This window comes from Pleuronectes platessa, chromosome 5 (genome assembly GCF_947347685.1).
Source record: "Pleuronectes platessa chromosome 5, fPlePla1.1, whole genome shotgun sequence".
NCBI classification, from domain to species: Eukaryota; Metazoa; Chordata; class Actinopteri; order Pleuronectiformes; family Pleuronectidae; genus Pleuronectes; species Pleuronectes platessa.
In genome coordinates, this window is record NC_070630.1 from 3,232,618 (window position 1) to 3,259,762 (window position 27,145).

The window sequence follows — 27,145 nt, forward strand, 5'->3', positions numbered from 1 at the left end:
AATTTCCTGAAAATGTTTCTTTTTTTTATCTGCTATTACACAAAAGTCTGTTCATGTCGTCCACCACTAGTTTGGCTGGTAAATATTGAAAAAGAAGCCTGTGGAGCCTGATCTCTGTGGAGAATGGATCCCCGACCGGAGTCCGGCTGCGTTCAGATACATTTTGAAGAGACGTTCAGGTCCAGGTCGGGTTCGGTCCTGTTAGCTGTGTTTTCTACTTGATTTTTTTTTACACCACGTGTGCTTGTGATCAGGGAAACATCCGGCTTGGGTCGGGTTCAGACACAAACACCAGGAAGCCCTTCAGGTTCGTTGTGTCTTCTCTCAGCGGAACCCAACTCTAAATCCATCAGCCATATTAGCAAGCAGCAAAAGAAAATGTACTTCCTGCCCTGACCAGAGTTTTTGAATAACAGAATTCTTGAAGAGGTCATGGGGGGGGGGGGGGGGGGGGCTCAGCAGGACTGCACTGGAAATACGTCTGCTCCGAAAATTGTCTTGTTTTAAGCTCAATGTGTTTTTATTGTCTGTTGTTCACAATTTCAATTTTGTTGAGAATGAGAAAAAAATACAATAATAAATCCTGATTCATGTGTCGTGTGTGATCACAAAAGGAGAACGTGAACATTTACAGGCGCATACAATTGCATTTATTGTATAAAGACAAAAAGACAATTTGGGTAACTTGTCAATATCGGGTTTTCATTTTCAGGTAGAAAAAAGTGGGTTTGACAAAACAGGATTAAACTACTGGATTCAATGGACAGCAAATCACAAAGTGATAAAAAAAAAATGTATCTGCACATACAACTACTCAACAATAAGTGGCAAGATCTTCTCAATCAGAGATGGGATTAATGTTTAAATACTACAGTATCAACACCTATAAAAAAATGTTCCACAATGGTTTGAATTCTATCAGAGAAAAATAAAACATTCTCATTTGGTAACTGAAAATTAAAAAGCAAGACAAAGGAGGAGGAGGGGGTTGGGGGGGGGGGGGCATGATGGTAAAAAGCATGCAATTTTGTTCTTTTGTTAAGCTTCTCAATACACGTGACGTTATTCAGGGGTCGCTGCGCTTTCCTGCCTCGTCTCTTTTTCACTCTATGCCTCCTTGAAATAAACTGTCACCTCTTCAACCTGTCGAAAATGGGGTTTGAAGTTCAACAGACGTCCACATTCAATGCATAATAGATAACATTCATTAAATGTTTGATACCTATCTTCTACCACCTCACAGTCCCTGCTCAGTAAGACAATTCAGTAGAAACAAAAGAATAATGCAGAGACATTAAACTGTATACAGCTGTATACTGATCTGTGAAGAATGCATGATACCGTGTTAAACCACACGGACACAGTTATGGGTGGTGACTTTATGTGGAACTGTACAAAAATCAATTTGCCGCAGAGGTCGGAGGTGTTTAGGACACAGGTGGAAACAGGTACAGATGAGGGGCAAAGCTACTGGGAACCAGAGGAGGAGCCGTGGCTGCCCTGTCCAGGGTAGCTGCCATACTGGCTGTAGTACTGGTTCCACTGGTTCTGATTCTGGTAGTACTGCTGCCACTGCTGAGCATACTGGAGGGTAGAGAGAAAAACAACGGTGAGAACGTTCAGAGTTTCCAGACAATTTCTAATTTGTCCAATTACAGATTCAATAAGAACCAATACACGTCTCTAGCTTGTTAGTGTTTTGCTGCATTAATGCATAGTGCGTCTGTGAGCAGTGCTATTTGCTGCATGTGTCCAAGAAATGAACATGAGAGCGAAGTTTGTGTGTCAGTACATGAACCTGTGCTCCCATCATACAGTAGATTGAATGGATGTAACATAATAAACAAAACTGTTTTCCCTTCACGCTGTTCCAGCATTTCCATTTTTGGCATCAGGTCTTTTACTTTCAGAAAAACCCTCCCTCCCTCAGCACCTGTTGGCTGATGATCACCTGTTGGTCACAGTTAAAGAGGATGTTCACCAGTACCTGCTGATATTGCTGGTTGTAGCTCTGTGTTGGCTGCTGCTGTGGCTGTGGCTGCTGCTGCGCTTGCTGCTGCTGCTGCTGCTGCTGCGCTTGCTGCTGTGGCTGTTGCTGGTGGTGGTTGTAGGTCTGTGCAGTGGCCGGTGTCTGGCTGTAGCTCTGGCTGTAGCCGGGGTACTGACTGTAGTTGCCGTAGTAATTCTGGTTGTAGCTGCCTTGCTGGTACCCTGGACTGTAGCTCTGGCTGTAGCCCTGGTGGTGGAACAAGATGTTTGAAGAGATTAATTTAATACGTTTGTCTTTTTATCATTTTAACATCTCTCAACGTTCATACTGCCAAGGAGGCGATGGTAAATACCTGGTTGTATCCTGCCCCCTTGTAAGGAGCCGGGCGATTGTAGCTTGCTCCCGACGGCTGGCTGCGGCTGTATCCACTGCGTGAATCAGACCCTCCGTCACGGTAGCTGTTGCCCCAACGACTTTGGTTATAGCTGCCTCGGTTATAGCCTGCCATGAACACATATAATGTTAAAACAGTAATATACAGTATAATGCACACAATAACCTTGTTACTACAAAAATCAGAGCTTAGCCTTTAAACACCTAGAAAAGCTGTAACCGTCGTACGAGGTGATCATCTTACAGAAGCAGGTGATTTGAATTGAAACAATGTCATGGTCGTAAGTGATCAGAGACAAAAGGGACGTAGTGCTCACTTCCTCTGTAGCCACTGCCTCCATCTCCACTGCGGTTCTGGTAGCTGCCGCGGGATCCTTCACGGTTATCATACCGCTGGAAGCTGCCGCCACTGGCGCCACGGCCGCGGAACCCGCCCTGCCTGTTGTCGAAGCGTTTCTCAGGGGGCGGGCCGGCCTTGCGGCCCTCCTCATTGTACTGCTTCATCAGCTTGTCAGCCTCCTCTTGCGGCAGCTCAATGTGATTCACCGCCTCCAGGAAGTCGCAAGCCTCAGGGAGAGTGAAGTTGGCTTGGAGAGTGACAGAGGTGACCACAGGAGGAGAGAGAGAGCCCATCCAGCAAGAGACGGATGGAGAGAGGAGGAGAGAGAAAGAGAGGGGTGGGGGGGGGAGAGGGGGGGATGTAGTGAAGACCAGAGCAGCCACACCACCGGAAAACAAAAGGAAAAATAATTAGTACCATACAGGGTCAGTGGGAATCATAAAGAAAGTACGAGCAAATAGATGAAAGCAGAGGGCGGGGTAAAGGTAACAAACATTACCTCCAGGGGAACATGGAGGAAACATTTGTTTAAGCAGACACGGGGGAAGGGGGGGGGAGGAGACATCGGAGGAGGTGGGGAGGGGCACAAGGGGGACAACTAGAGGGTCGGTGAGAAGAGGGAACAGCACTGCAAACCGAGGACAGCTGATGTAACGCTTTATTACAAATTAACTTCCAACAACTCGAGCATGTGACTGCTCGTTGGTTTGCCGTTTGGAGATATTGTTTTTCAGGGGAAGCCCGGGTGTGCAACGGGATCTCTACGGCTACAGGAGCTCAGCGAGGCCAGAGTCTCAGTTTGCAGTGCATCAGAGGTAAGCTGAATGGCAGGTGGCAGATTGAGGGCAAAAGTAAGAATTAAATTCATGTGGGCTGTTTTTTTTTTATAATGTCCAGTTCTGATATCTGGCCAACGGCTATGATAGGGGGGAGGGGGAGGGAGGGGTAGGGGACATCTTCCAAGTTTGATTTTAAAGACAACACATAGAAAAAGTAAAAAAGTAGATCTGGTGTTTTGTTGTTTCCACAGCATTCCTACCTTTCATTTCTAAAACAGCATGATCGGGCACATCCTTCCCCTGCTCATTGGTTTGCTTTAATGTTCGTTCTTTTAAATCCTCGTCCGTGGGACAAATTACAATAGCCTTGCGTTGAAAACCTTCAAAAGGACGCATTTTTCGTCTCCTTGCTGATCCATATACATTTGTCTAGCAATGGTGACAAGAAAGAAGTAGAAGCTTGTTTGTTATTGTTTACTTGTAAAGGCTTTCCACTGGAAGGAAGCTGGAACCCTGCAATAATGAAGTGAGAGAGGTTTGGCTCGGATGTCAAGTCTACGGTTTTTTCTCGAGTGCTAACGGCCTCTCGTCACTCCACTGACTTACCTGCGCGTCCGTGGGTCCAGGCTCCGGTGACTTCTGGTGGACATTCACTTTGGACATAGAGGGACCCAAAAATATCTGAACTGGCTACACTGCACCTTTCCTCAGTTATTTAACATTAACATATGCAGATACTGATCAATCAATATTTAAACTGTATCTCTCTTCATCTCCTGACACTGTGCTGCCTTTAAACATCTTTTACATATAGTTGGAGTTATAACGCAATTCTACTTGGAGCAATCGTTGCCACACAAGGTGACCAGCGAATGAAACCCAAACTATTCAGCATTTTCACGACAGAACAGAGTAAATGCAAAGTTAGGATGATGCAACATGCAATGTTTTCCAAATGTGTCGTGCAGTTTCCATTAATCACTAAAATGTATATAAAATAGTAAAACCTAAACCGCCATGTCTCCTTAATAAAGAGGTAATGCATTACTACCATAAACTTCAAACCCACATGAGGTTTTTACAGCCCATTGTTTTTTGTGAGGCCACAATTTTAAATAACTCCTAATAACGTAATGAAAATATCATTCACGCAGCAAGTTCACACTTTGCTTTAAGATTAAAATCTGAAACCGCTTCCATTACTTCCAGATAACAAACTTGCATTCAACTAATTTATAGATTGAATTAATTCAAACCAATACAGATCAACGACGAACATGCAGAGGATCAGAATAAACTGAGCATCATCCTGCATTGTGTTATTTAAACAGACAATGTGCTCTCAGCAGCAGTCACACACTTTACTACTCAACAGCAAAGCAACTCTAAATACCAGCTGCAAATAACTGCTCAACAACAACCAGCTGTTTCTACACTGACCATCATGACACCACAGCAGTTATGAGTAAGATTAATGTTAATGTCAGAATAATATATATGTATATAAATGTATGTCTATATGTTCGAACAATCAGTAAGCAAGATACCAAATAGTTTTAAAACTGAAACTACAGAAACATGCTACCCATAGAAATACCTCCAGGACCGGTGCTCCAGCACAGCAGATGGCGCTAATGCACCTTGACGTTACTTCCCAGCTGCCAATAAACCGAACAATGAAGAATAACTTTCTATTCTGCCGGGTCCCTCAAAACACTTACCTTGACTTACCTCATCTTCATACGGACTCTAGTCCCAGTCAAGAACACAACAGAGACAGAAATAACCCACCTGCGCGTACTCACAGTGTCCAATGAAAACCCAGCGTCCATTAAAGACCCACCTACCTTTTTACACATTCGCTGATATGGATCTGAAAACCTAGAGGCCGTTATTCATTACTTACCTTCGGAGTCAATTAATTAAAACACACACTCAAAAGCTCCATGTATCTCGCTCAAAAATAGCTTTTAAAAAAGCTATCAACTCTGTCTTAGTAAAATTAGCAACAGAAGGTGTTTTTCTTACTCACCAGTCAGAGCTTACTTGTTTCTCAACATCTTTACATAGTCATGGTTTACTTGTACATTGTTGAAATTCACAAGACAAACAGTACTGTATTATGGCAAGAAATAGCAAGTGCAAATATACGGAGGGATGAAAACATGAAATATTCTGTCACTTATGAGAGCCATTAATCAGTTTTCCTTAACAATGCATGACAAGCAAGTGACAAGAGGGTGATCAATGCATCTTCTACTCTATAATACACAGAGCCACCCTGAAAGATAAATAAATATTCCATTAGAGAGATTGAACATCAGGGCACATTGACTATGGCGAGAATCAGAGCAGAGTGTGGGTGGGATGGCAGTACCTGGTCAAGGATGTAGTTGCGTCTCTTGCGGGCGGCGATCTCGATCAGCCTGTTCAGACACTGGGTGGCCTGCTGGATCAGGATGTCCCAGCGGCCGGCGTAGTTCTTTTGGCGGCGTAGGCCCATGACCTGGGGGACAAACGGACAAACGGACAAGTGGCAGTGAAGAGACTATTCAGCAGTTTGTGTGTGTGTTGTTCGGGCGGCGGCTCAAACCGACCTTCATCTTGTCCATGATGGCGTTTGTGCCCAGAATGTTGTACTTCTTCTCTGGGTTGGTCTGGGCATGCTTGATTGCCCAGGTAGTCTTTCCACAGGCAGGAAGGCCAACCATCATCAAAATCTGGAAACAGGCGACGGAAGAAATTAAATAAGTGAGTTAAATCCAGTTCCTATTAAAATCTACTGTGTGTAATATTGTCAAATGATTTTCAAATGCATTCTTCTTTTCAGTGCTGGCCTACCTCGCAGTCAGATTTACTGGCAGGTCCCTTAGTGCCTCGGATTTTGTCCTCCATCCCCAGATTGTGAATGTAGGTGTATCCCTCTGGTGCGGGGAAGTAAGGCTCCGGCTTCTGTCCAAAGTTGAACTCAACAGCACAATTCTTCACCAGCACATGAGGGAACAGGGCACGACCTGCCAGCTCCTCCTTGGTTGTCTTAAAAGCCACACCCAACGCCACTCCATTCTTTGAATATGTCATCTCCACCCCTTCACTCCCGTCAAAGTCCTACAATGACAGCAAAACAATATTTAAAACCAGTATACCAAAGACGAATTACTCAAATTATAAGATCAGTGAACCAAAAAGAGTTATACGGTGATAAAACAAAATGAAATAGTTGAATTGCTGTTGCCATAACTTACAATGTAACAGCCGATGACGTCGTTTTCACCAAACTTCTCCCCGTAGTCTGCAAACTTACAGTCTTCTGATTTCTTTCCTGTTCCTCCGTATCCATAGGAAAAGGCCTCCTCACCTAAAACATGAAAAAATGCAGCGTTTCTATTGAAGAACACAGATCTCAGATACTGCCAATTCATTCATCCATTCCCCCAAAAAAATATCAATTGTTGGGAGCGTTGCTTCACTCACCAAGCTGAGTGCTGCAGTGGTTGAGGGACCATCCGATTCTGACCACATGGGGATCCGGCTCACTACTGGGAAGGTGCTTCACCGGAATCTCCTCATTGATCTGAAGAATTGAGAGAAAGCTCCGGTCAAACAAAAGCCAAGAGACGACTTTCAGGAAATATTTGATACAATAAACATGGAACGAGTCACGCAACTACAACGGTAGCCAACAATCTTTAATGCGTTTACTTCTTGTTGTGATTGAGTTCATGGTCACAACAGTTTGTAATATTTTCCTGATTCATTTGTATAATAATGACTGGCCAACCATGTTAGTTTCAGATAGCTCACTGTATGCAAATAGGAGAAACCAACAAAAGAAGCTCCTCATTCACCATTTACAAAATACAGCAAGCCTTGTGCATCAAGGACCATTTTTCATGTGTGGAGATGATATGCAGAAAGGGATTCATTTCAATTCTCTAGCTCCATTTGAGTATTTTTATCAGTCAAGTTTGAAACCAGCTAGTTACTTGAGGAAGATATTCATTCTGTCCATATTACCTTCATCTCGTAACACACACGACCCTGGGTGACACCATGGGAAGCTCGTGCTCCGGCCCACAGGTAAGCAAAGCCTTCGATGGTCAATGGGTATCCGCTGTAGCGATCTCTGGACACTTTGAAGTGCAGATCACAGTTGTCTGAAAAGAAGCCAAAATTTAGTTGCATAATAAATGTACTGCTGTAAAGTGAATGAGTTGTCTAAGCTCAAAGGTGTGAATGAAGCCTCCTGTTCACATACAATCTAGAGTTACTTTGTCAAGGAATCATTGTCAGAGGAAGAGAAGAGAGAGAGTTTCATAGAGCGGTGAGATCAGATCACCCGCTACACATGTTAACACCAGGTATCAAGACAGATCTCATGTTTACTTACATGTGTCAATGGTAACAAGAGTGTCATCTATGATCTCCTCCTCGTCTTCAGCCGGAGGTTGTGGTGTGCGAGATCTGTACAATCACAGAGGATGATGTTAACAGCCACTTTCATTACACGTATTTCACGTGTTCTGCTGTTGATTCTCAGGTACTTTTGTGGTAATTCATAACAGCAGGTAGCCTCGATTTAAAATATCACAATTGATGATGCACATACCTCTTGTCCTCTCGGTGCTCGTAATAGCCGTAGCCCCTGCTCTCCTCATGTGGTCTCTTGCGGCTGTGCTCTCTGCCTCGATCGGATTCCACTTTGACTTCGTCGACCTGGGCAGCGTCACCTTCGTCTCGTTTCTTTTCCGTCTCTTGGTTTTCCTGCTGTCTGTCTCCAACAGGCTCGGCGTCCTCTTCTGTTTTGATCTCCACCTTTACTTCTGAAGTTATAAATGAACAATGAAAGTGAGCTACTTGTTCAGTGTTACTACAATAATTTGCAACTAGAAAATCTTATATGCAGTAAGTAACATTTTGTCGCGTTTTTGGTGGCAAAGCAGTAAAGAGATGTTTCCAATGTGTTGCCATCGTGTCTTTGGGCTACACACTGAAACTAAATCAATAAATCCCTAGAGATGAGTTCAAACATGTGCACAGGTGAATAGTGTGTTGGGTCTTTGTATTAACTGAGCATGAGGCTGTTATATTTCTTTGCAGAACTGCAGTTTGATTTTGGCTACACCAACCAGTTTTTAATTAACCGTCTGAATTTCTAAAAAGGATTCTGCTACATCTGACACTGTTAATATGCAGCTGTGGGTTAAGTGGTCATCTGTATTTGACCCATCGTAATAATGCAGAAGTAGGCAACCGCAGGGCAGCGCAAACTGTATACCAACTTTAACTAAGTTAACCTTTTTTATTATCCATCTTCACTACCATGGTGGTGAATATTACGTCTTATTTAGTTTAATTAACGAACATTAAAAGTTCAAGTGAAGTTCTCAGTCCCACATGATGCACATAAAGCAAAACTGTCGCCGATAAATCACCTTGTTTGTTCTCAGATTTCTCCCCTGATTCAGGAACAGGTTCGGTCGTTTCCTCCGACATCGTGTCAGCTTTGTGTATATCGACATCTGCTGTGAAGTCAGGCATGCTGTGGCCCGAGTCTGATGCTGGTTGACTTGCGTAGGGCTCGCCGTCCGCCTCCTCTTCCTCGTAATAACCGCCTGAATCTCTTCCCTCATCTTCCTCTTCAAGGGCAGCATCGTCAGCTTCAGCCAGTCGATCTCCATCATCAACCCCATCATCTCCATCATCAACCCCATCGTCAGCCACATCTTCTGGATCATCACGTCCATCATCTGCATCAACACGTCCATCATCTGCATCAACAAGTCCATCATCTGCATCAAAACGCACTTCATCTGCATCAACACGCCCATCATCTGGATCATCAGACCCATCATCTAGATCAACACGTCCATCATCTGCATCATCCTCCCCATCATCTGCATCATCACCCAAATCCTCTACTGCATCTGCGAACCAAAAGGGAGATTCAAAACGTTTAGGTCTCACTCAAGAACATAACGATGCACTCTTCCCCTTTCCTTATCTGCAAGTGTATTCTCACAGACACAAATCCACACATAGAAGGGGCAGTCACTTGTAAAATACATGAATAACCTGCCAACAGGTTGTATGGGTTCAAAAGAAAAAGCCAAGTTCACTTTGCAGTTTATTTAAAACTATAAATTGAGAGTCGTGTATGTGACTGTAAAAGAGCCGGGAACATGATAACTGCTGTGAAAGCAGAATTAAGTGCATTGAGGTAATTAATACAGACATTAATTATGTACAGTTAAGATGAATGGAGAATATATGTACAGGACCAGGTAGCAGCAGATGAATAAAAAGTGTAGTGGTGAATACTTAAACATAAATATATATATATATATATATATATATATATATTAATATCCAAACTGCTGTATTACCTCTTTTCTCTATTTTTAACAGGGGGAAACTTTCACAATATGTCCTGATATTTATGTACTATTTTTGTATTCTACTTCACTGCTATATACTTTATAACATTTCTATACAAACCACTACAGTAGAACGTGTATACAATGTGCATACTTTATTTAATCTGTACTCTATTGCATCTTTTATTATCTTATCATTCAGAACATTTCTGCTGCTGCATCAATTGCATGTTTGATTATTATTATTTCAATCCCCCCGTCTTATTGAAAGCAACAGACCCCTTTAGAGGAACTTATTTACTCGGGCGTACCTGGTTCATCTTGGGCATCCTCTCCATCTTCGTCGCCGTCGGCCTGGAAGTCCCGGCCGAAGTTGCCCGCCTGCTCCCCGGGCTCCGCAGCATCATCCCGGCTGTCCGCCTCCAGCGCGGAACTGAGCCGCTCCACCAGGTCCGCCTTCAGGCCTCTGGTCTCCAGGCCGCGGCGTGCGAGCTCCTCTTTCAGCTCGTTCACCTTCAATTTCTTCACGTCAACACTCATCGTGTTTTCGGGCGTTTCTGGTTTGTAAGTTAATATCTAGTAGAGTAAATAGAAAGGGGGGGGGGGAGCGGTCATGCAGAGCTAACAACACCCGCGTCTTTGCTAACTTTCAAATCGATATCTGTTGCGCGGCAGTCTGGAGCCTAAACAGGCTACGTTAGCCGGTTAGCTAGGCTATCAGCGGTGGAGGAGCACAACAACCAACACACACCCCTGTTCTCCCACAGACACACAAGCAGTTTAAATCTCACCTCCACCGTGAGTGAGTAAACACGCAGACACACACAACAGCAAATCAACAGTTTGTTTGGGCTGCGGTTTGTTTTTGTTTTGCTAACCCTAACCCCCACCCCCGGTTGCCGCTACGATGCTAACGCTGCTAGCCCTCCTGAGGTAAGCTAACGCCCGGCCAACGGCTTTGCAGGATACGTAGCTTTGAGCGTAAAAGTAGAAACTCACGCGGCGATGGTTGTTCTACTTGATCGATCGGGGGCCGCGGGGCTCACACGTTTCCCGGGTTGTGTTTTAACGGCGTCGCGGTGCAGAATAAAAGCAGGAATCGGGTCGCGGCCTACCTCCTCTCTCGCCAGGCGCGCGGGTCAGCAGCGGTAGATGTGTGAGAGGGTCGCACAGCGTCCCCTAGCGGCGGCAGCTCATACCGGACATTAGCGCGAAACCTGCGCGCGCACACTACCATATACACACACACACACACACGTGTATTATGCTACTTTTTATCTTTCGTGTATTTATGTTACTTTTATAAATATTCGTCGAACGAGCTAATGTATTTGCTAACTTTTGTTTGCGAGGCGACAACATGAGTTTCAGCTGGTTTTGGTTTCTTCGGAACTTGTATTAACTCCGGAAGTGGTGTGATGTTTACCTTCAAGGCATTCTGGGTAATGTAGTTTTTTAAACACAACAGACTTTTTATCTTCTTGCTTCTTACCCTTTTTATTTTATTTTTAATGGATTAGTCTAAATTCACCTCTTTCGAACATGGTTAACAAGATCCTCCTCATGGTTATTCACTGCAGTAAATAGACAGAGCCCAAACCCTCCGTTGGATGAGGTGTAATCATCATTAATAATTAGTATTATTTAGATAATGCACTGTTGTAAAGCAGGAGAGTATCTATGAGACAATTTCATAAAGTTTATATATAATGGTATTTAACAGGATCAGATAAGGTCCTTTATTAGTCCCACATGCCGTCAGGTTCCTAAACCGTCAACTCATGACTAACAACCATCTGCATGTACTTTATTTGGAATAATGTGAATCATAACTATTCACAAACACACACACACTCTGTACCGTTAGTTATTTCAGTTGCTACGAATGCCTTACTAAACTTCTGAATGTTTGTAGTTTTTTGTTTTGTATTGTATTTCTACTTTATTATGGTAAGATCTTTCTACCTTTCTTTTATTTTAATTTAACTTTTGCATTGCTGAGCTGACTGGTTTCTTCTTGTCCAACATCCTACATGGTACTGTTGACCCTGTTTTAACCTGCATGTGACAAATAAACATGGAAACATGATGGGCAATAATAGAGAAGCCGGAGTCAAAACTAGGCCTTAGTCAGCAGTAATAAGTAACATGCTATTCTTAAGTGTAAGGATAATAATACTTAGGTGTAAAGAAATAGAGAATGTGAATGGAAAATAAAATAATACATCGTGTATAAAAAAAAGTGTGAGAATATGTACAGGGAATGGATTGTACAAGGGGCATTTTAGTGGTGGAGAATCGAGTCGATACACACTGAATCTTTGTTTTATTGCCCATTTTTTGTAGACATCTAGTAACTGACTACAAATGGTATGTCATACAGTTTGTTTGGCTAAGTGTTTCCAAATACTTGTCAAGGCTAACAGACAGAGCACGTAGGATGCACCTTGTACAGATTGTTGAGTTGTAAATACGTGCTGTACAAATACAATTTGACAAATTGCTTTTAATGTGGCACCATCCCCCTATACAGACAGCATATCATTTTATTTGACACCTTCAATTTACAGTTGTCATCATACCCAGTGTACACAAACCAGCCAAGGGATTCAGAGTAAATACAACGTGATATGTGAACATGAAACTTTAGGGGAAGATACTGTCAAAAATAAACCACTGATGTGACCCAGAGTCTCAAATGAAGCCAATAGAGCATACAAATCTGTGTTTACTTAGAGGTTCTGGTGCATGACAATCACTGAAATAAAAGGTTTTATGCTGAATTTGTCATCAAATATATTAGCTTTAGGGTCACTTCCTCTTTTAATCTTTATATACAGTTAAGTCTTATTATGAACATGCAAGATGAACCACAGAAAAACACTATGAATATCATAGCAATCCCCCTTTAAAAACCAGGCTCAAAACTTGAGCCAATGATAGAATCCGCAGGGCACTGAAATGCTCATGTCAACCTCCTCACCCTAAGTTACGGGTGTAGAGGACAGTGTGTGAAGCAGGGTTGTCTTCAGGTTGTACACATGGCTGTACTAAGTTGGTGCAATTATTCCTTCACACACAGATCAACAGAAAGTGCCATTATATCTAGCAAATGACTTATTTAATCACTTATTTGGAGTAGGAAAGGACACCAGCTGCCTGTTGAACTCTCTCAGGCGAGCATCCATAGTCTCTGTGGTCAGTGAGAGTTCTGCTAGTTGAGTCTGTAGGCTTGTGATGGTCTCAGTCAGCTCCTCCTCTTTGCGGCGAGAATTAGCGGCCTGCCTGCTGTACTCCAGCACCATGCATCCAGTGCCGATGAGGAAGATGATGGCCTCTCCCAGCAACTCTGCACCCAGCTCTGCAGCCATTTCCTCATTCAGCGGCTTAATGGTGGAGCCCCGGAAGCCCATGATCCGCATCTTGGTTCTCATCTCGACCCAGTGGTAAACTGTGAGGGAAATGAACATACAGTACACAAGCACATGGAAGTTAGGCTTTCAATAAAAGACTTGGTTTCCCAAATAAGCAGGTTGTATTTGTATTTTCCTTTGATTTACAGTTATTTCTAGTAAAGTTTAAGGTTAAACTGTAAAATATTAAGTCCAAGGGAGGAACCTAAATAGGAGTAATGAGTGAAAACACAATACAATGCAATTTAATGCATAAAAACGTACAATATGAAAACCAGTGCAGATTCTATATTTATTTTTGTTGGTCTTTTGCAATGTTTTGTGTGAATAATAGAAATGTCTATGAAAATCAATGGTAATTATTAAGAGCTAGAGAGACTTTTTTGCTTAAAGTTCTAGGAGACAATAAAGAATATATATATTTACATTATTTATATATTTACTACAAATATCTATGCATCTACTTTGATGAGAAACTGACCTTTAAAGTCCATGTTGATATGTTGTTGTCTGACATGAGACTTTATTTTTAAGATCAATTCATGCTTCCCTTTGTTTTATATGCAATTCCTCTTGCATTCATTCATGAGCCGTCACACGTTCTGTCCTCTGAATTTGACTGCTCACCTTTAGGCAGACGTGACAGAGTCTAAAAGTGTAAGAACAACCGCCTCAAGCTCTCATTCATCCCAACGTCCATCACATCACTCAATAAGGAAACAGGTTGATTCCGTCATGTATCTCAATAACCTTTGCACATTGTCTGGCACATTGTGAACACTTGTTGTTTTTTTTACCTTTGTGTACAAAGCTGTTTTACAAAAGCAGTAAAGCACCCCACCGCCCCTCTGACTTGCTGTCCTCATCATTTTACCGGATCATTACTATGGCTCGGCCTGGAGGTGCCACACTGAGCTGGGAAAATCTGTTTGTTCTTCCTGTTTTCCACACACTTAGACTTTAACAGAACTTCAGGCTGACTTCATTAATACCACTGAGGCCATTTCTGGGGTTTAATTGTCAATACTATAAATTTTAACTGTTGTTTTTCTCCATTTTATAACTGTTCACCATTTGTATTTATTTACTTTTCAACAGTGTTAGTTTTAATTAATTCGTAACTTGTTTGAATTGGTAAAAACACGCATTATGTTATTGCTGTTTGGATCTCAATGCATCTTATTCCCTGTATAGCAGATAGTGTTAATAACATGATGTGTTTAGCTCCAACAGCCATTTTCTTAGTTTTTTATATATATATATAAATAATCAGGGCACAGTGGCAGAACTATAACATGTCCTCCTGGTAGGACAAAATGAACATGTCCTCCTGGTAGAACACAATGAACATGTCCTCCTGGTAGGACACAGTGAACATGACCTGAGGTAAAGACACTTCCTATCCTGATAAAATTACTTCTATTCACCCTGTTCAATGACAGACAAGAACCGCCCTCTTCAAAGCTACCCTCGTTGCTATTGGTCAGACACTTGGACCCCTGAACATGATTGGATAAACGGTCATAACCCGTGCCCTGTCATTGGACGTTCCGGCCCTGCCCGAGCCGACCCACCTTCCGGGACTCGGACACGGAGCTAGCGGTCATTAGCAGCCGTTAGCCCGGTGTACTCACTCTGGGCCGGCGGCAGGCAGATGTAGCTTTTAAAGAACTCGCTCCTCCGGGCTCCGGCTTTGATCCGGTTCGCCACCGGCTTGCTCATCTGCCTAACTCCCAGGTAGAGGAGCTTGGCGATGGGGAAGGCACCGACGACCATCTTGGCGGAAACGGTTCACCGTCTTCTTCTCTGGGGTTTATCGGAGGGGCTGGCCAAAAAGCGAGTAGACACGCTACCGCCACCAAGTGGTAGTGTGTGGATAGTTTTATACTGACAAACTGAATTGTTTTCTGGATCTAGGAAATAAAACGATAACAGTAAAGATTACAATATTATTTTCTTTGATAGCAATTAAAACAACTTGCAAGTTACTTTTATCTAAGATATAAGCTAAAATATAAATAAGCAAATAAAGAAACAAAAACCAAACAAAATTTGGTTAACGTTTTGAGCATGTTAACCCCTCAAAGAGCCAATTAATTTACCTGAAAAAAATAAAATAACATAATAATAATAATGAAAAAAATTGTATTATTATATAATAAAAAAAAATTGTACTAGCATCAAATGACTAATAGTAAAAAAAAAAAATAAGAAGAATAAACATGATAATAAGAGCAAATTAAGTTTTAAAGTTGCTGTTGTTTTATACGAGCTCATAAAATGCGTTTTTACCTGTAGTGACAGTAAGTGTTTTTTTCATGCGGTGTTTCCTCTTCTGTAACAGGAAGTCCCGGGATGCGCTAGCTATATATATCTATGGCGCTCGCAGCCCGAGTTGTGTTTAAAAGAGTACAACACTACCATCCGGTGGACAAATGCGGAAACTGTAGAAACAGTCTGTCTCTAACAATTACTATAATAACAATAATATCTAGGTCCTAGAGTTAAACTGCAATTAAGACAATGGAGGGAAGAAGGTGAGAAGATCAGGTTACACAATATGAAATATAAAGTTCATCTGATTCATTAAGATGTAGCCAGATGCGTGCGCACTCCCTGCCGCTGCGGGGCGCTCTACCGAGCCCTATTTAATGAGGCAGCAGTGTTGGGCTCGCAGTGAGAGTGACAGCCTCGGCTACCGCTAGGGAGATCCCTCCTTCCGGGTGGCCTAACCCCAACCTAACCCGACTATAATTCGGCATTTGTCGTATAGTTATAGAAAAATTGGCGGACGCACGCAAGCCGCCAGAGGGCACGAAAGGGGCGTGTTGCGTGTCTTGCGTGCGTGCGTACAACCCGACTATAATTCGGCCTTTAAGGGCCTGTTCACTATTAGAAGTATCTTTGTCTCCACTGACTCCACGTTACACCTTCACGGCACGTGAGGGAACACGTCGGGGGGACGCCCGTATTTTAAAGTTACATTTTAACCCCATTTATATTGTGTTTATATAGTTTTGTATGCGGGTTATCTTTTATTGTTGTTTTAACTTGTTTTTAAACCTTGACTTGTTTTAATGTTTTTATTGTGGGCAGGTGCTGTGGCCCGGAGGCGGAGACCCAATTCCTGGTGGTGGGAGTTCTTCACGACCCGTTTTGTTTGGTTTGCTGTGTCACGGGTGGTTTGCTTTATTAATCCCTCCCCCGTTTGTTTGCTTCTCGTCGCCGCGGTAAGTCCCAGCCCTGTCCAGTGGTCAAGTATTTTAATTCAAGTGTTTGGTGTGTTTTTGTGTGCTTATTGTGTCTTTGGTGATATGTATTTGATTTATTAAAGTAATTCTCTATTAATTTAAAAACGTGTCTTGCCCCAGTGATTCCAAGAACCTGTGCTGTCGCACGTAGTATATATTCATATTCCTGGAGGTGAAACTCCTCAGGTGGCGTTGTGGCAACTATCAATATCCCCGCTTTCTCTCACGCTACAAAGACATTTGAGAACAGTAAATCTGCAATGTTCAGCACCTGCTCTGAATCTAGAGTCAAAAGGTAAAGAGTTAAAAATGATTTCCTTGAATTAAAAGAGAAATCCAGTTTTTTTTTTTTTTTTTTATTAAATCCAACACAGGCTCTAATTTACAATTTTTATAATTTATTTCTTCGGAACTTGGATCACTCCGGAAGTCGTGTGATGTTTACCTCAAGACATTGTGAGTAATGTAGTTTTTGCAAAACACAGCTTTTTCACTTCTTGCTTCTTACACTTTGTTTTATTTTGTGTGGATTGTTCTAAATTGATCTGTTTTGTCGATGGTTAACATGATCATCCTCGTGGTTGTGATGGTCTCAGTCAGCTCCTCCTCTTTGAGGCGAGTATTAGCAGCCTGCCTGCTGTACTCCAGCACCACGCATCCAGTGCCGATGAGGAAGATGATGGCCTCTCCCAGCAACTCTGCACCCAGCTCCACAGCCTTGTCCTCATTCAGCGGCTTAATGGTGGAGCCCCGGAAGCCCATGATCCTCATCTTGGTTCTCATCTCGACCCAGTGGTAAACTGTGAGGAAAATGAACATACAGTACACAAGCATATGGAAGTTAGGCTTTCAATAAAAAAATACTTCGGTTGCTCAAATGTGCTGAATGATACACCTGCAAATACATTTACTAAGACCGTTGTCTGTTGCAATGTTTTGTGTGAATAATAGAAATGTCTATGAAAATCATTGGTAATTATTTAGAGCAAGAGGTTGTTTTGCTTAAAGTTCTAGGAGATGTTAAAGAATATATATTTACATTAGTTATATATCTATGGTGATGTTATTTATGGAAACTCAGCAAGCTCCAGCCTAAAACCTCTACATGCAATTCCTCTTGCATTCATTCATGAGCCGTCACACGTTCTGTCCTTTGAATATGACCGCTCACCTTTAGGCAGACGTGACCGAGTCTAGAAGTGTAAGAACAACCGCCTCAAGCTCTCATTCATCCCAACCCCACACCACTTAATAAGCACATTGTCGGGCACATTATAAACACTTGTTTATTTACCTTTGTGTACAAAGCTGTTTTACAAAAGCAGTAAAGCACCCCACCTCTCTGACTTGCTATCATCATTTTACCAAATCACTACCATGGCTCAGCCTGCAGGTGCCAAAGATCCACACTGAGCTTAGAAGATCTCCTTGTTCTTACTGTTTTCCACACACTGAGACTTTAACAGATCTTCAGGCTGACTTCATTATTACCATTGAGGCCCTTTCTGGGGATTAATTGTCAATACTATCAAATGTAACTGTTGTTGGTCTCAATTTGATTAATGCTTTCACTATCTTTATTCATTTACTCTTCAACAGTGTTACTTTTAATTCATTCTTAACTTATTTGAAATGTTATAACCATGTATTATGTTATTGCTGTTTGGATTTCAAGCAGCCGTTATCCCGGTGTACTCACTCTGGGCCGGCGGCAGGCAGATGTAGCTTTTAAAGAACTCGCTCCTCCGGGCTCCGGCTTTGATCCGGTTCGCCACCGGCTTGCTCATCTGCCTCACTCCCAGGGAGAGGAGCTTGGCGATGGGGAAGGGACCGACGACCATCTTGGAGGAAACTGTTCACCGTCTTCTTCTCTGGGGTTTATCGGAGGGTCTGGCAAAGAGTGGTAGTGGTAGGGTGTGGATCATAAAGTTTTATACTGACACACAATCAAACTGAATTGTTTTCTGGATCTAGGAAACAAAACGATAACAGTAAAGATTAAAATATGATTTTCTTTGATAGCACTTAAAAAAACGTTCAAGTTACTTTTAACTAAGATATAATCTCAAATATAAATAAGCAAATAAAGAAACAAAATTCTGCAAACTTTGGTTAACATTTTGAGCATGTTAACCCCTCAAAGAGCCAATTCATTTACCAGAAAAAATAAAATAACAATATAATAAAATATCTATTAGCACCAAATGATGAATAGTGAAAAACAATACAACAATACAGTAAGAAGGAGAAACACGATAATAAGAACAAATTAAGTTTTAAAGTCGCTGTTGTTTTATATGAGCTCATAAAATGTGTTCTTACCTATAGTGGCAGTAAGTGATGTTTTCATGCGGTGTTTCCTCTAACAATTACTATAATAACAATAAAGACATTTTGAGAACAGTATATGAATCTAGGTAGATAAAAAGAAAAAAGTTAAAAACCTTGAAAACCTCAAAAAAGAATGAAGTGAAGTGAAAGAATGAATAAAGTGCGGTTAAGTGTATTACACTTATACAGAACCCCACCTCTCTGCTATCATCATTTTACCCGATCACTATATGATATGAGTGATATGAGTCCACGAACTGACTATGTGGGCGACTAATTCCGAAGCTGGTTTCAGTGACAGCAATACTGATTACATACTGATGACAGTATGACAGCCGCACATACTGAAACTAGCGTCGGAATATGTGTGCGGAAGTCACACTGTTGGACCGCACAGACAATCCCACACACACACACACACACACACACACACACACACACACACACACACACACACACACACACACCTTAGACAGTGGGATGGGGGACACATTCAGGTGTGTGTTGTCACTCCGTGGAGTCGAACCAGAGACCACCGTCGGATTTTCTGCCCGTAGTCCAACTTTCTGCCACTAGTCCACCGCCTCCCTCTACTTCATTGCCTTCAGCAACTACATGAGAGATTTGATACCAAATCCAGAGAAACCTTTGTCTCATGAGATGTCTGCTGAACAGTGGTGGGATGTAACAAAGTTTTTTTACTTGGTTAATGTACTTAAGTACATTTTTACGTATCTGTACTTTACTTTAGTAAAAATAATAGTGCATACATAGTTACATTTTTCAGCTATTATCTATACTTTTACTCCACTACATTTCTACAATATATGGAAATGTATTGCTGTTTTGGAAGTTTAAACGCCCACACACACGTGTCCTTACACCACAAAAAGACGTTTAGGATTATGTTTATAATAATGACAACAAGTAACGAAATAACCACAAACCTTGTGCCTTTATCAGCCATGTGTTAAACAACTAAAAGTAATGCTTTTTCATGCAACAACGAGGCACAATTAGCGATCTTTTCCATTTTTCAGGAACTACCTTTTCAAAATAAAAGTATAACATTTCTCTTTCCGTCTAAACCATTTTAAAATATTCAGAAGATGAATATTTTGGCTGCCTGACCAATGGTCAAATGTTCATTTCAAGGTCCTTCATTTAAAATTTCTCATTCTAAGATCTGCCTTGTTCTGACCAGTTTTACAGTTGTTTTTCATGTTCCATGTTTCCATTTTTTACACGTTTACAATAAAATAAAAATATTTAAAGATATAACATGTTGTCTTTATTGGTTTGGCTTCATGGTATTCACTTTGCAGATAATCCCCGGTAGATAACTTGTCATCCACAGAAAGATAGAATGTGAACAGTATTACAGAGGGTAAGCACAATAAGTACACCAACCTTTCCAATAAACAAATGTTGTTGCTTATAATTATTACTATTAGTGACATCTGTAGAGGCATGAGTATTACCAGTAGCTATATCAGCATTCTTTATCGAAATGGCACAGCCTAGACATTGACAGACAACCCATTGCATGAGTACTTTTACTTTTAATACTTGAAGTAAATTTAAAAGTAAGTACTTTTTACTTTTACTTAAGTAGGATTGTTGATGTAGTACTTTTACTTTTGCTTAAGTATATATTTTCCTGGGTACTTGTACTTTTACTTAAGTACTAAACTTCAGTACTTTCTCCACCACTGGATGTTACCATGGTATACTGAAGTATAATTACAAGCATTTCATAAGTGTCAAAGGATTTTATTGACAATTACAATAATTTTATGCAAAGAGTCAATATTTACAGCAATTCACCCTGGCATGCTGTCAATTAACGTCTGGGCCACATCCTGACTGATGGCACCCCATTCTTGAATAGTCAATGCATGGAGTTTGTCAGAATTTGTGGGTTTTTGTTTGTCCACCTGCCTCTTGAGGATTGATCACAAGTTCTGAATGGGATTAAGGTCTGGTGAATTTCCTAGCCATGGACCAAAAATGTCGATGTTTTGTTTCCTGAGCCTCTTAGTTATCACTTTTGCCTTATGGCAAGGTGCTCCATCATGCTGGAAAAGGCATTGTTCATCACCAAACTGTTATTGGATGGTTGGGAGAAGTTGCTCTCGGAGGATATTTTGGTACCATTCTTTATTCATGGCGGTGTTCTTAGGCAAAATTGTTAGTGAGCCCACTCCCTTGGCTGAGAAGCAACCCTACACATGAATGGTCTCAGGATACTTTACTGTTGGTATGACACAGGACTCATGGTATTGCTAACCTTTTCTTCTCCAGACAAGCTTTTTTCCAGATGCCCTAAACAATCGGTAAGGGGATTCCTCAGAGGAAATGACTTTACCCCAGTCCACAGCAGTCCAATCCCTGTACATTTTGGCAGAATATCAGTCTGTCCCTGATGTTTTTCCTGGAGAGAAGTGGCTTCTTTGCTGCCCTTCTTGACACCAGGCCATCCTCCCAAAGTCTTCGCCTCACTGTGCGTGTAGATGCACTCACACCTGCCTGCTGTCCTTCCTGAGCAACCACTGCACTAGTGGTGCCCCAATCCTGCAGCTGAATCAACTTTAGGAGATGGTCCTGGCGCTTGCTGGACTTTCTTGGACGCCCTGAAGCCTTCTTCACAACAGTTGAACCTCTTCTTGAAGTTCTCGATGATCAGATAAATGGTAGATTTAGGTGCAATTTTACTAGCAGCAATATCCTGGCCTCTGAAGCCCTTTTTTGTGCAAAACAATGATGACTGCACTCGTTTCCTTGCAGGTAACCATGGTTTACAGAGGAAGAACAATTATTTCAAGCACGACCCTCCATTTAAAGCTTCAAGTCTGCTATTCTGTCTCAATCAGTATGATAGAGTGATCTCCAGCCTTGTCCTCATCGACACTCTCACCTGCGTTAACAAGAGAAGCACTGACATGATGTCAGCTGGTCCTTCTTTGGTAGGGCTGAAATGCAGTGGAAATGTTTTTTGGGGGATAAGTTCACTTTTGTGGCAAAGAGGGACTTTGTAATTAATTGCAATTCATCTGATCACTCCTCATAACATTCTGGAGTATAAGCAAATTGTCATCATAAAAACTGAGGCAGCAGACCTTGTGAAAATTTATATTTGTGCCATTCTCAAAACTTTTGACCACAGCTGTACATTCAGAAAGAACACTGCCGCTACGGATTCCTTCAGCAACTACATGAACACCTGACAGGCTACAGAGAGATTTGATACCAATTCCACAGAAACCTTTGTCTCATGAGATGTCTGCTGCTGAACTACGGTATAAACAGACATTTCCCAGAGCTACATGAGTCACATCCACCTTTGTTTCCTATGTAAAAGCACATTTCTTACATGTGCACCCCAGAGATGAATCCATAATTCACGATAATCCACAAAATACAAACTTAAAAAATGTGAAAAGTGGCTAAAATGGCCACTAAATGCAAAGTAGCAGGCTTCATGTGGCGTTTTTCCAATTGCACCCAAATAAATTGTTTTGTTTGTCTGGTCATGCTACACCTGTCTATCGATTTTTGTGAAGACGTTCCGGGGTCTCGGGGGGGGCACCGTTGAGCCATTTTGCCACAACCAATGAAGTTCCAGAATATGTAAATTTGTGTCTGTATTTGGTCGAGTCAGTCGCTTCCTCATCTCATCTCATCTGCAGAGTTTAAAGTCACACACAGGCTCCGCCCCTCAGAGAACACTCACACTGACACACGTGAAGCAGAGGTGACATTTCCTCACATTACATTACATTCAGCTGACGCAAGTCAACCATGAGGGCAAAAACCCAGAACAAAAAGAATCAAGAAAGTACATTAGCTTCATGTAAGTGAGTGATACATGTATGAGTGCAACTTTTTATTTTTTTTTGAGTTGGTTATTCGACCATCATCTTCTTAACAAGGTGTAGTCGGAAGATATGTGTCTTCAGATTATATGATGATTATATCAATCCCAGCATCATCACATTAGGAAACGTGCAGCTGAATCAGTTGTGAAGACAAATACTCACACACCCAAGTTGTGTGTGTGAAATACACCAGAATACGTATATTTTCACCACTTTCTAATTTTCTGGAAACTTTGGTAACGATTGTTTGCATTTTGAAGCCCTAAAAAGCCAATTCATTTGTCTGAAAAAAAAGGGTTTTAGGTTCTACTGCCGCAAATTGAATATAAAATAATCCTAGTGATGTTTTCACTGGTGTGTTTCATCTGATTCATACAAATTGTTGTTTTATTAACCCTAAAATTTGAATGACAACTAAAGGCTGCCACTGATTCTCCTCAGTGTTTGGAAGAGGATTGCGAGGTAGGGGTATTCAGCTGCAGCATGCAACTTCACCACTAGATGTCACTAAATTCTACAGACTGAACCTTTACAACTTGATTTGATTATTTGTTTGAATGAAGTGGCCACACTCAGGGGCTGCACACATTCACTACAGCTACACTATGTTTTTACTTTGCTCTTTAACAATTGAAGGATAGTTTTAACTTTTCAAAGTTGACATAGAAATACATAATTATGGGAGTTGCCAATTAATACAATTCCAAGCAAACAGTTCCTGTTGAGGCATGAAATCTGCATTTACCCTGACTCACCAGCAGGTGGCTCTAGAGCTCAACCTCATCTATATTAGTTTGTAGAACATCTCAGATACAGAACTGTACAAATTGACATCCTGGATCAACACAACACATTTTAAACTCAAAAGAAACATGATAAATATTCATATTTGTAATAAGGGAGCAAAACACGTCAATAAATACTCCTTAAAAAGTAGTCAAACACTAAACATATATTTGTAATACATTCCTGTAAAATACTCAAGGACATGTAAATCAGAATTTCATATTTATAATAGTATCAACTGACCAAATGTACTTATTATTATTATAATTATTAGAAGAAGAAATTCAGTGACCCAACAAGCAGCTTTTTCACTTCTTGCTTCTTACACTTTGTTTTATTTTGTGTGGATTGGTCTAAATCGATCTGTTTTGTCGATGGTTAACATGATCATCCTGGTGGTTGTGATGGTCTCCCAGCTCCTCCTCTTTGAGGTGAGTATTAGCAGCCTGCCTGCTGTACTCCAGCACCACGCATCCAGTGCCGATGAGGAAGATGATGGCCTCTCCCAGCAACTCTGCACCCAGCTCCACAGCCTTTTCCTCATTCAGCGGCCTAATGGTGGAGCCCCGGAAGCCCATGATCCGCATCTTGGTTCTCATCTCGACCCAGTGGTAAACTGTGAGGGAAATTAACATACAGTACACAAGCACATGGAAGTTACCTTTCAATAAAAAAATACTTTGGTTGCTCAAATATGCACAAATGTGCTGAATGATACACCTGCAAATACATTTACTAAGACCGTTGTCTGTTGCAATGTTTTGTGTGAATAATAGAAATGTCTATGGAAATCATTGGTAATTATTTAGAGCTAGAGGCTGTTTTGCTTAAAGTTCTAGGAGACGATAAAGAATATATATTTACATTAGTTATATATCTACTATAATTATCATGGGATCTGCATTGATGTGAAACAGACCTTTAATATCCATGTTGATATGTTGTTGTCAAAGCTTTGAATGAGACTGGGATTTATTTTAAGATCAATTCTTGCTTCCCTTCGTTCAACAGAAAACATATTTAGTGAAGCAGTGTTTCTCTCTCTCTCTGTCTTTGCACTATGGTGACGTTATTTATGGAAAGGCAGCAAGCTCCACCCAAAAACCTCTACATGCAATTCCTCTTGCATCCATTCATGAGACGTCACGCACACGCTCTGTCATCTGTATTTGAACTGCTCACCTTTAGGCAGACGTGACGAGTCTAAAAGTGTAAGAACAACCGCCTCAAGCTCTCATTCATCCCAACCCCACACGACTTAATAAGCACATTGTCGGGCACATTATAAACACTTGTTTATTTACCTTTATGTACAAAGCTGTTTTACAAAAGCAGTAAAGCACCCCACCACCTCTCTGACTTGCTATCATCATTTTACCCGTCACTACCATGGCTCAGCCTGCAGGTGCCAAAGATCCACACTGAGCTTAGAAGATCTCCTTGTTCTTACTGTTTTCCACACACTGAGACTTTAACAGAACTTCAGGCTGACTTCATTAATACCATTGAGGCCCTTTCTGGGGATTAATTGTCAATACTATCAAATTGAACTGTTGGTCTCAATTTGATTACTGCTTTCACTATCTTTATTCATTTACTCTTCAACAGTGTTACTTTTAATTCATTGTTAACTTATTTTAAATGGTATAACCATGTATTATGTTATTGCTGTTTGGATTTCAAGCAGCCGTTAGCCCGGTGTACTCACTCTGGGCCGGCGGCAGGCAGATGTAGCTTTTAAAGAACTCGCTCCTCCGGGCTCCGGCTTTGATCCGGTTCGCCACCGGCTTGCTCATCTGCCTCACTCCCAGGTAGAGGAGCTTGGCGATGGGGAAGGCACCGACGACCATCTTGGAGGAAACAGTTCACTGTCTTCTTCTCTGGGGTTTATCGGAGGGTCTGGCCAAGAGCGAGAGTGGTAAAGATTAAAATATGATTTTCTTTGATAGCACTTAAAAAAGCGTGCAAGTTACTTTTACCTAAGATTATAAGCTAAAATATGAATAAGCAAATAAAGAAACAAAAACAAAACAAATTTTCTGCAAACTTTGGTCAACGTTTTGAGCATGTCAACCCCAAAGAGCCAATTCATTTACCAGAATTTTTTTTTTATAAGATAATATAATAAAATATCTACTAGCACCAAATGATGAATAGTGAAAAACAATACAACAATACAGTAAGAAGAAGAAACATGATAATAAGAACAAATGAAGTGTTAAAGTCGCTGTTGTTTTATATGAGCTCATAAAATGCGTTCTTACCTTTAGTGACAGTAAGTGGTAGTTTCATGCGGTGTTTCCTCTAACAATTACTATAATAACAATATCTAGGTCCTAGAATGAAAATGAAATAAAGACAATGAAGGGAAGAAGATGAGACGATCAGGTTCCTCTGATGCATTTGAGAACAGTAAATCTAAAAAGCTAAATGAATGCATGAACCGCGGTGGGTGGAGACTTTGTTGTCACACTGTGCACAAATGTACAGTTTGTGAGTCACGGAAATGTGACATGTACATGTCACTCTGTACATGTGAAACTGTACACTTCTCCGAGTCTCCACCCACCGTCGGTCTCATGGGTGGAGACTCACCGTCGGTCTCATGGGTGGAGACTCAGTATTATGACGCTCGGTCTTCACCGACATTTGTGACACACAAACACACAACCAATACACGCAGACACACGCTCGCGCAGGAAGGGTGGCTCGCGCGCACACACTCACGCTCGCTTGGACACTCGCAAACACACTCCACCAAACTCCAAATTGGGCGCCGCACAGATACACAGACACACACACTCACTCGGACACACACACCCTTAGACAGTGGGATGGGGGACACATCCAGGTATGTTGTTTTTGTTGTCACTCCGTGGAGTCGAACCAGAGACCACCGTCGGATTTTCTGCCCATAGTCCAACTTTCTGCCACTGGTCCACCGCCTCCCACTACGTCACTGCCTTCAGCAACTGCATGAACACCTGACAGGCTACAGAGAGATTTGATACCAAATCCAGTGAAACCTTTGTCTCATGAGATGTCTGCTGAACAGTGGTGGGATGTAACGAAGTATTTTTACTTTGTTACTGTACTTAAGTACATTTTTACGTATCTGTACTTTACTTTAGTAAAAATAATAGTGCATACTTTTTACTTTTACTCTGTTACATTTTTCAGCTATTATCTATACTTTTACTCCACTACATTTCTACAATATGTGTCGTTACTCGTTACATTTTATGAACACAGTTTCGGGAAATATGGATTGGGTTGCTGTTTTGGAAGTTTAAACGCCCACACACACACACACGTGTCTTTACACCGCAAAAAGACGTTTAGGATTATGTTTATAATAATGACAACAAGTAACGAAATAACCACAAACCTTGTGCCTTTATCAGCCATGTGTTAAACAACTAAAAGTAATGCTTTTTCATGCAACAACGAGGCACATTTAGCGATCTTTTCCGTTTTTCAGGAACTACCTTTTCGAAATAAAAGTATAACATTTCTCTTTCCGTCTAAACCATTTTAAAATATTCAGAAGATGAATATTTTGGCTGCCTGACCAATGGTCAAATGTTCATTTCAAGGTCCTTCATTT

At 41.4% G+C, this 27,145-nt stretch overlaps 4 protein-coding genes and 1 long non-coding RNA gene across 6 annotated transcripts; 1 reads left to right on the top strand and 4 right to left on the bottom strand.

Moving 5' to 3' along the window:
• Positions 1-627: 627 nt before the first annotated feature.
• hnrnpul1 (heterogeneous nuclear ribonucleoprotein U-like 1) lies at positions 628-11,099 on the bottom strand. Of its 2 annotated transcripts, none has more exons than XM_053422676.1 (16): positions 10,995-11,099; positions 10,191-10,455; positions 8,938-9,429; positions 8,112-8,325; positions 7,893-7,966; positions 7,520-7,659; positions 6,977-7,076; positions 6,748-6,860; positions 6,344-6,610; positions 6,100-6,222; positions 5,880-6,008; positions 3,763-3,931; positions 2,701-2,970; positions 2,343-2,491; positions 1,988-2,236; positions 628-1,584 (listed from the first exon to the last, which is right to left on the bottom strand). In XM_053422676.1, exons 2-16 carry the CDS (start codon positions 10,417-10,419, stop codon positions 1,468-1,470), a joined length of 2,835 nt encoding a protein of 944 aa, XP_053278651.1. In that variant the 5' UTR covers positions 10,420-10,455; positions 10,995-11,099; the 3' UTR covers positions 628-1,467. The 2 variants fall into 2 exon arrangements, with proteins under 2 accessions (XP_053278651.1, XP_053278650.1); XM_053422675.1 differs by having other exon boundaries at positions 10,879-11,035.
• A 1,089-nt stretch (positions 11,100-12,188) lies between these two features.
• On the bottom strand, positions 12,189-15,114 carry opa3 (outer mitochondrial membrane lipid metabolism regulator OPA3). Its single transcript, XM_053422680.1, has 2 exons — positions 14,927-15,114; positions 12,189-13,330 (listed from the first exon to the last, which is right to left on the bottom strand). The coding sequence occupies exons 1-2, from the start codon at positions 15,066-15,068 to the stop codon at positions 13,005-13,007; spliced, it is 468 nt and encodes a 155-aa protein (XP_053278655.1). The 5' UTR covers positions 15,069-15,114; the 3' UTR covers positions 12,189-13,004.
• Positions 15,115-16,389: 1,275 nt separating this feature from the next.
• LOC128440093 (uncharacterized) lies at positions 16,390-17,555 on the top strand. Its single transcript, XR_008338476.1, has 3 exons — positions 16,390-16,522; positions 16,974-16,999; positions 17,140-17,555. It is a non-coding gene; the product is annotated as an uncharacterized LOC128440093 (long non-coding RNA).
• Positions 16,926-18,581, bottom strand: LOC128440092 (optic atrophy 3 protein homolog). Its single transcript, XM_053422681.1, has 2 exons — positions 18,243-18,581; positions 16,926-17,343 (listed from the first exon to the last, which is right to left on the bottom strand). The coding sequence occupies exons 1-2, from the start codon at positions 18,382-18,384 to the stop codon at positions 17,060-17,062; spliced, it is 426 nt and encodes a 141-aa protein (XP_053278656.1). The 5' UTR covers positions 18,385-18,581; the 3' UTR covers positions 16,926-17,059.
• Positions 18,582-23,727: 5,146 nt separating this feature from the next.
• On the bottom strand, positions 23,728-25,943 carry LOC128440094 (optic atrophy 3 protein homolog). Its single transcript, XM_053422682.1, has 3 exons — positions 25,803-25,943; positions 25,247-25,437; positions 23,728-24,154 (listed from the first exon to the last, which is right to left on the bottom strand). Exons 2-3 carry the CDS (start codon positions 25,386-25,388, stop codon positions 23,892-23,894), a joined length of 405 nt encoding a protein of 134 aa, XP_053278657.1. The 5' UTR covers positions 25,389-25,437; positions 25,803-25,943; the 3' UTR covers positions 23,728-23,891.
• Between the last annotated feature and the right edge of the window lie 1,202 nt (positions 25,944-27,145).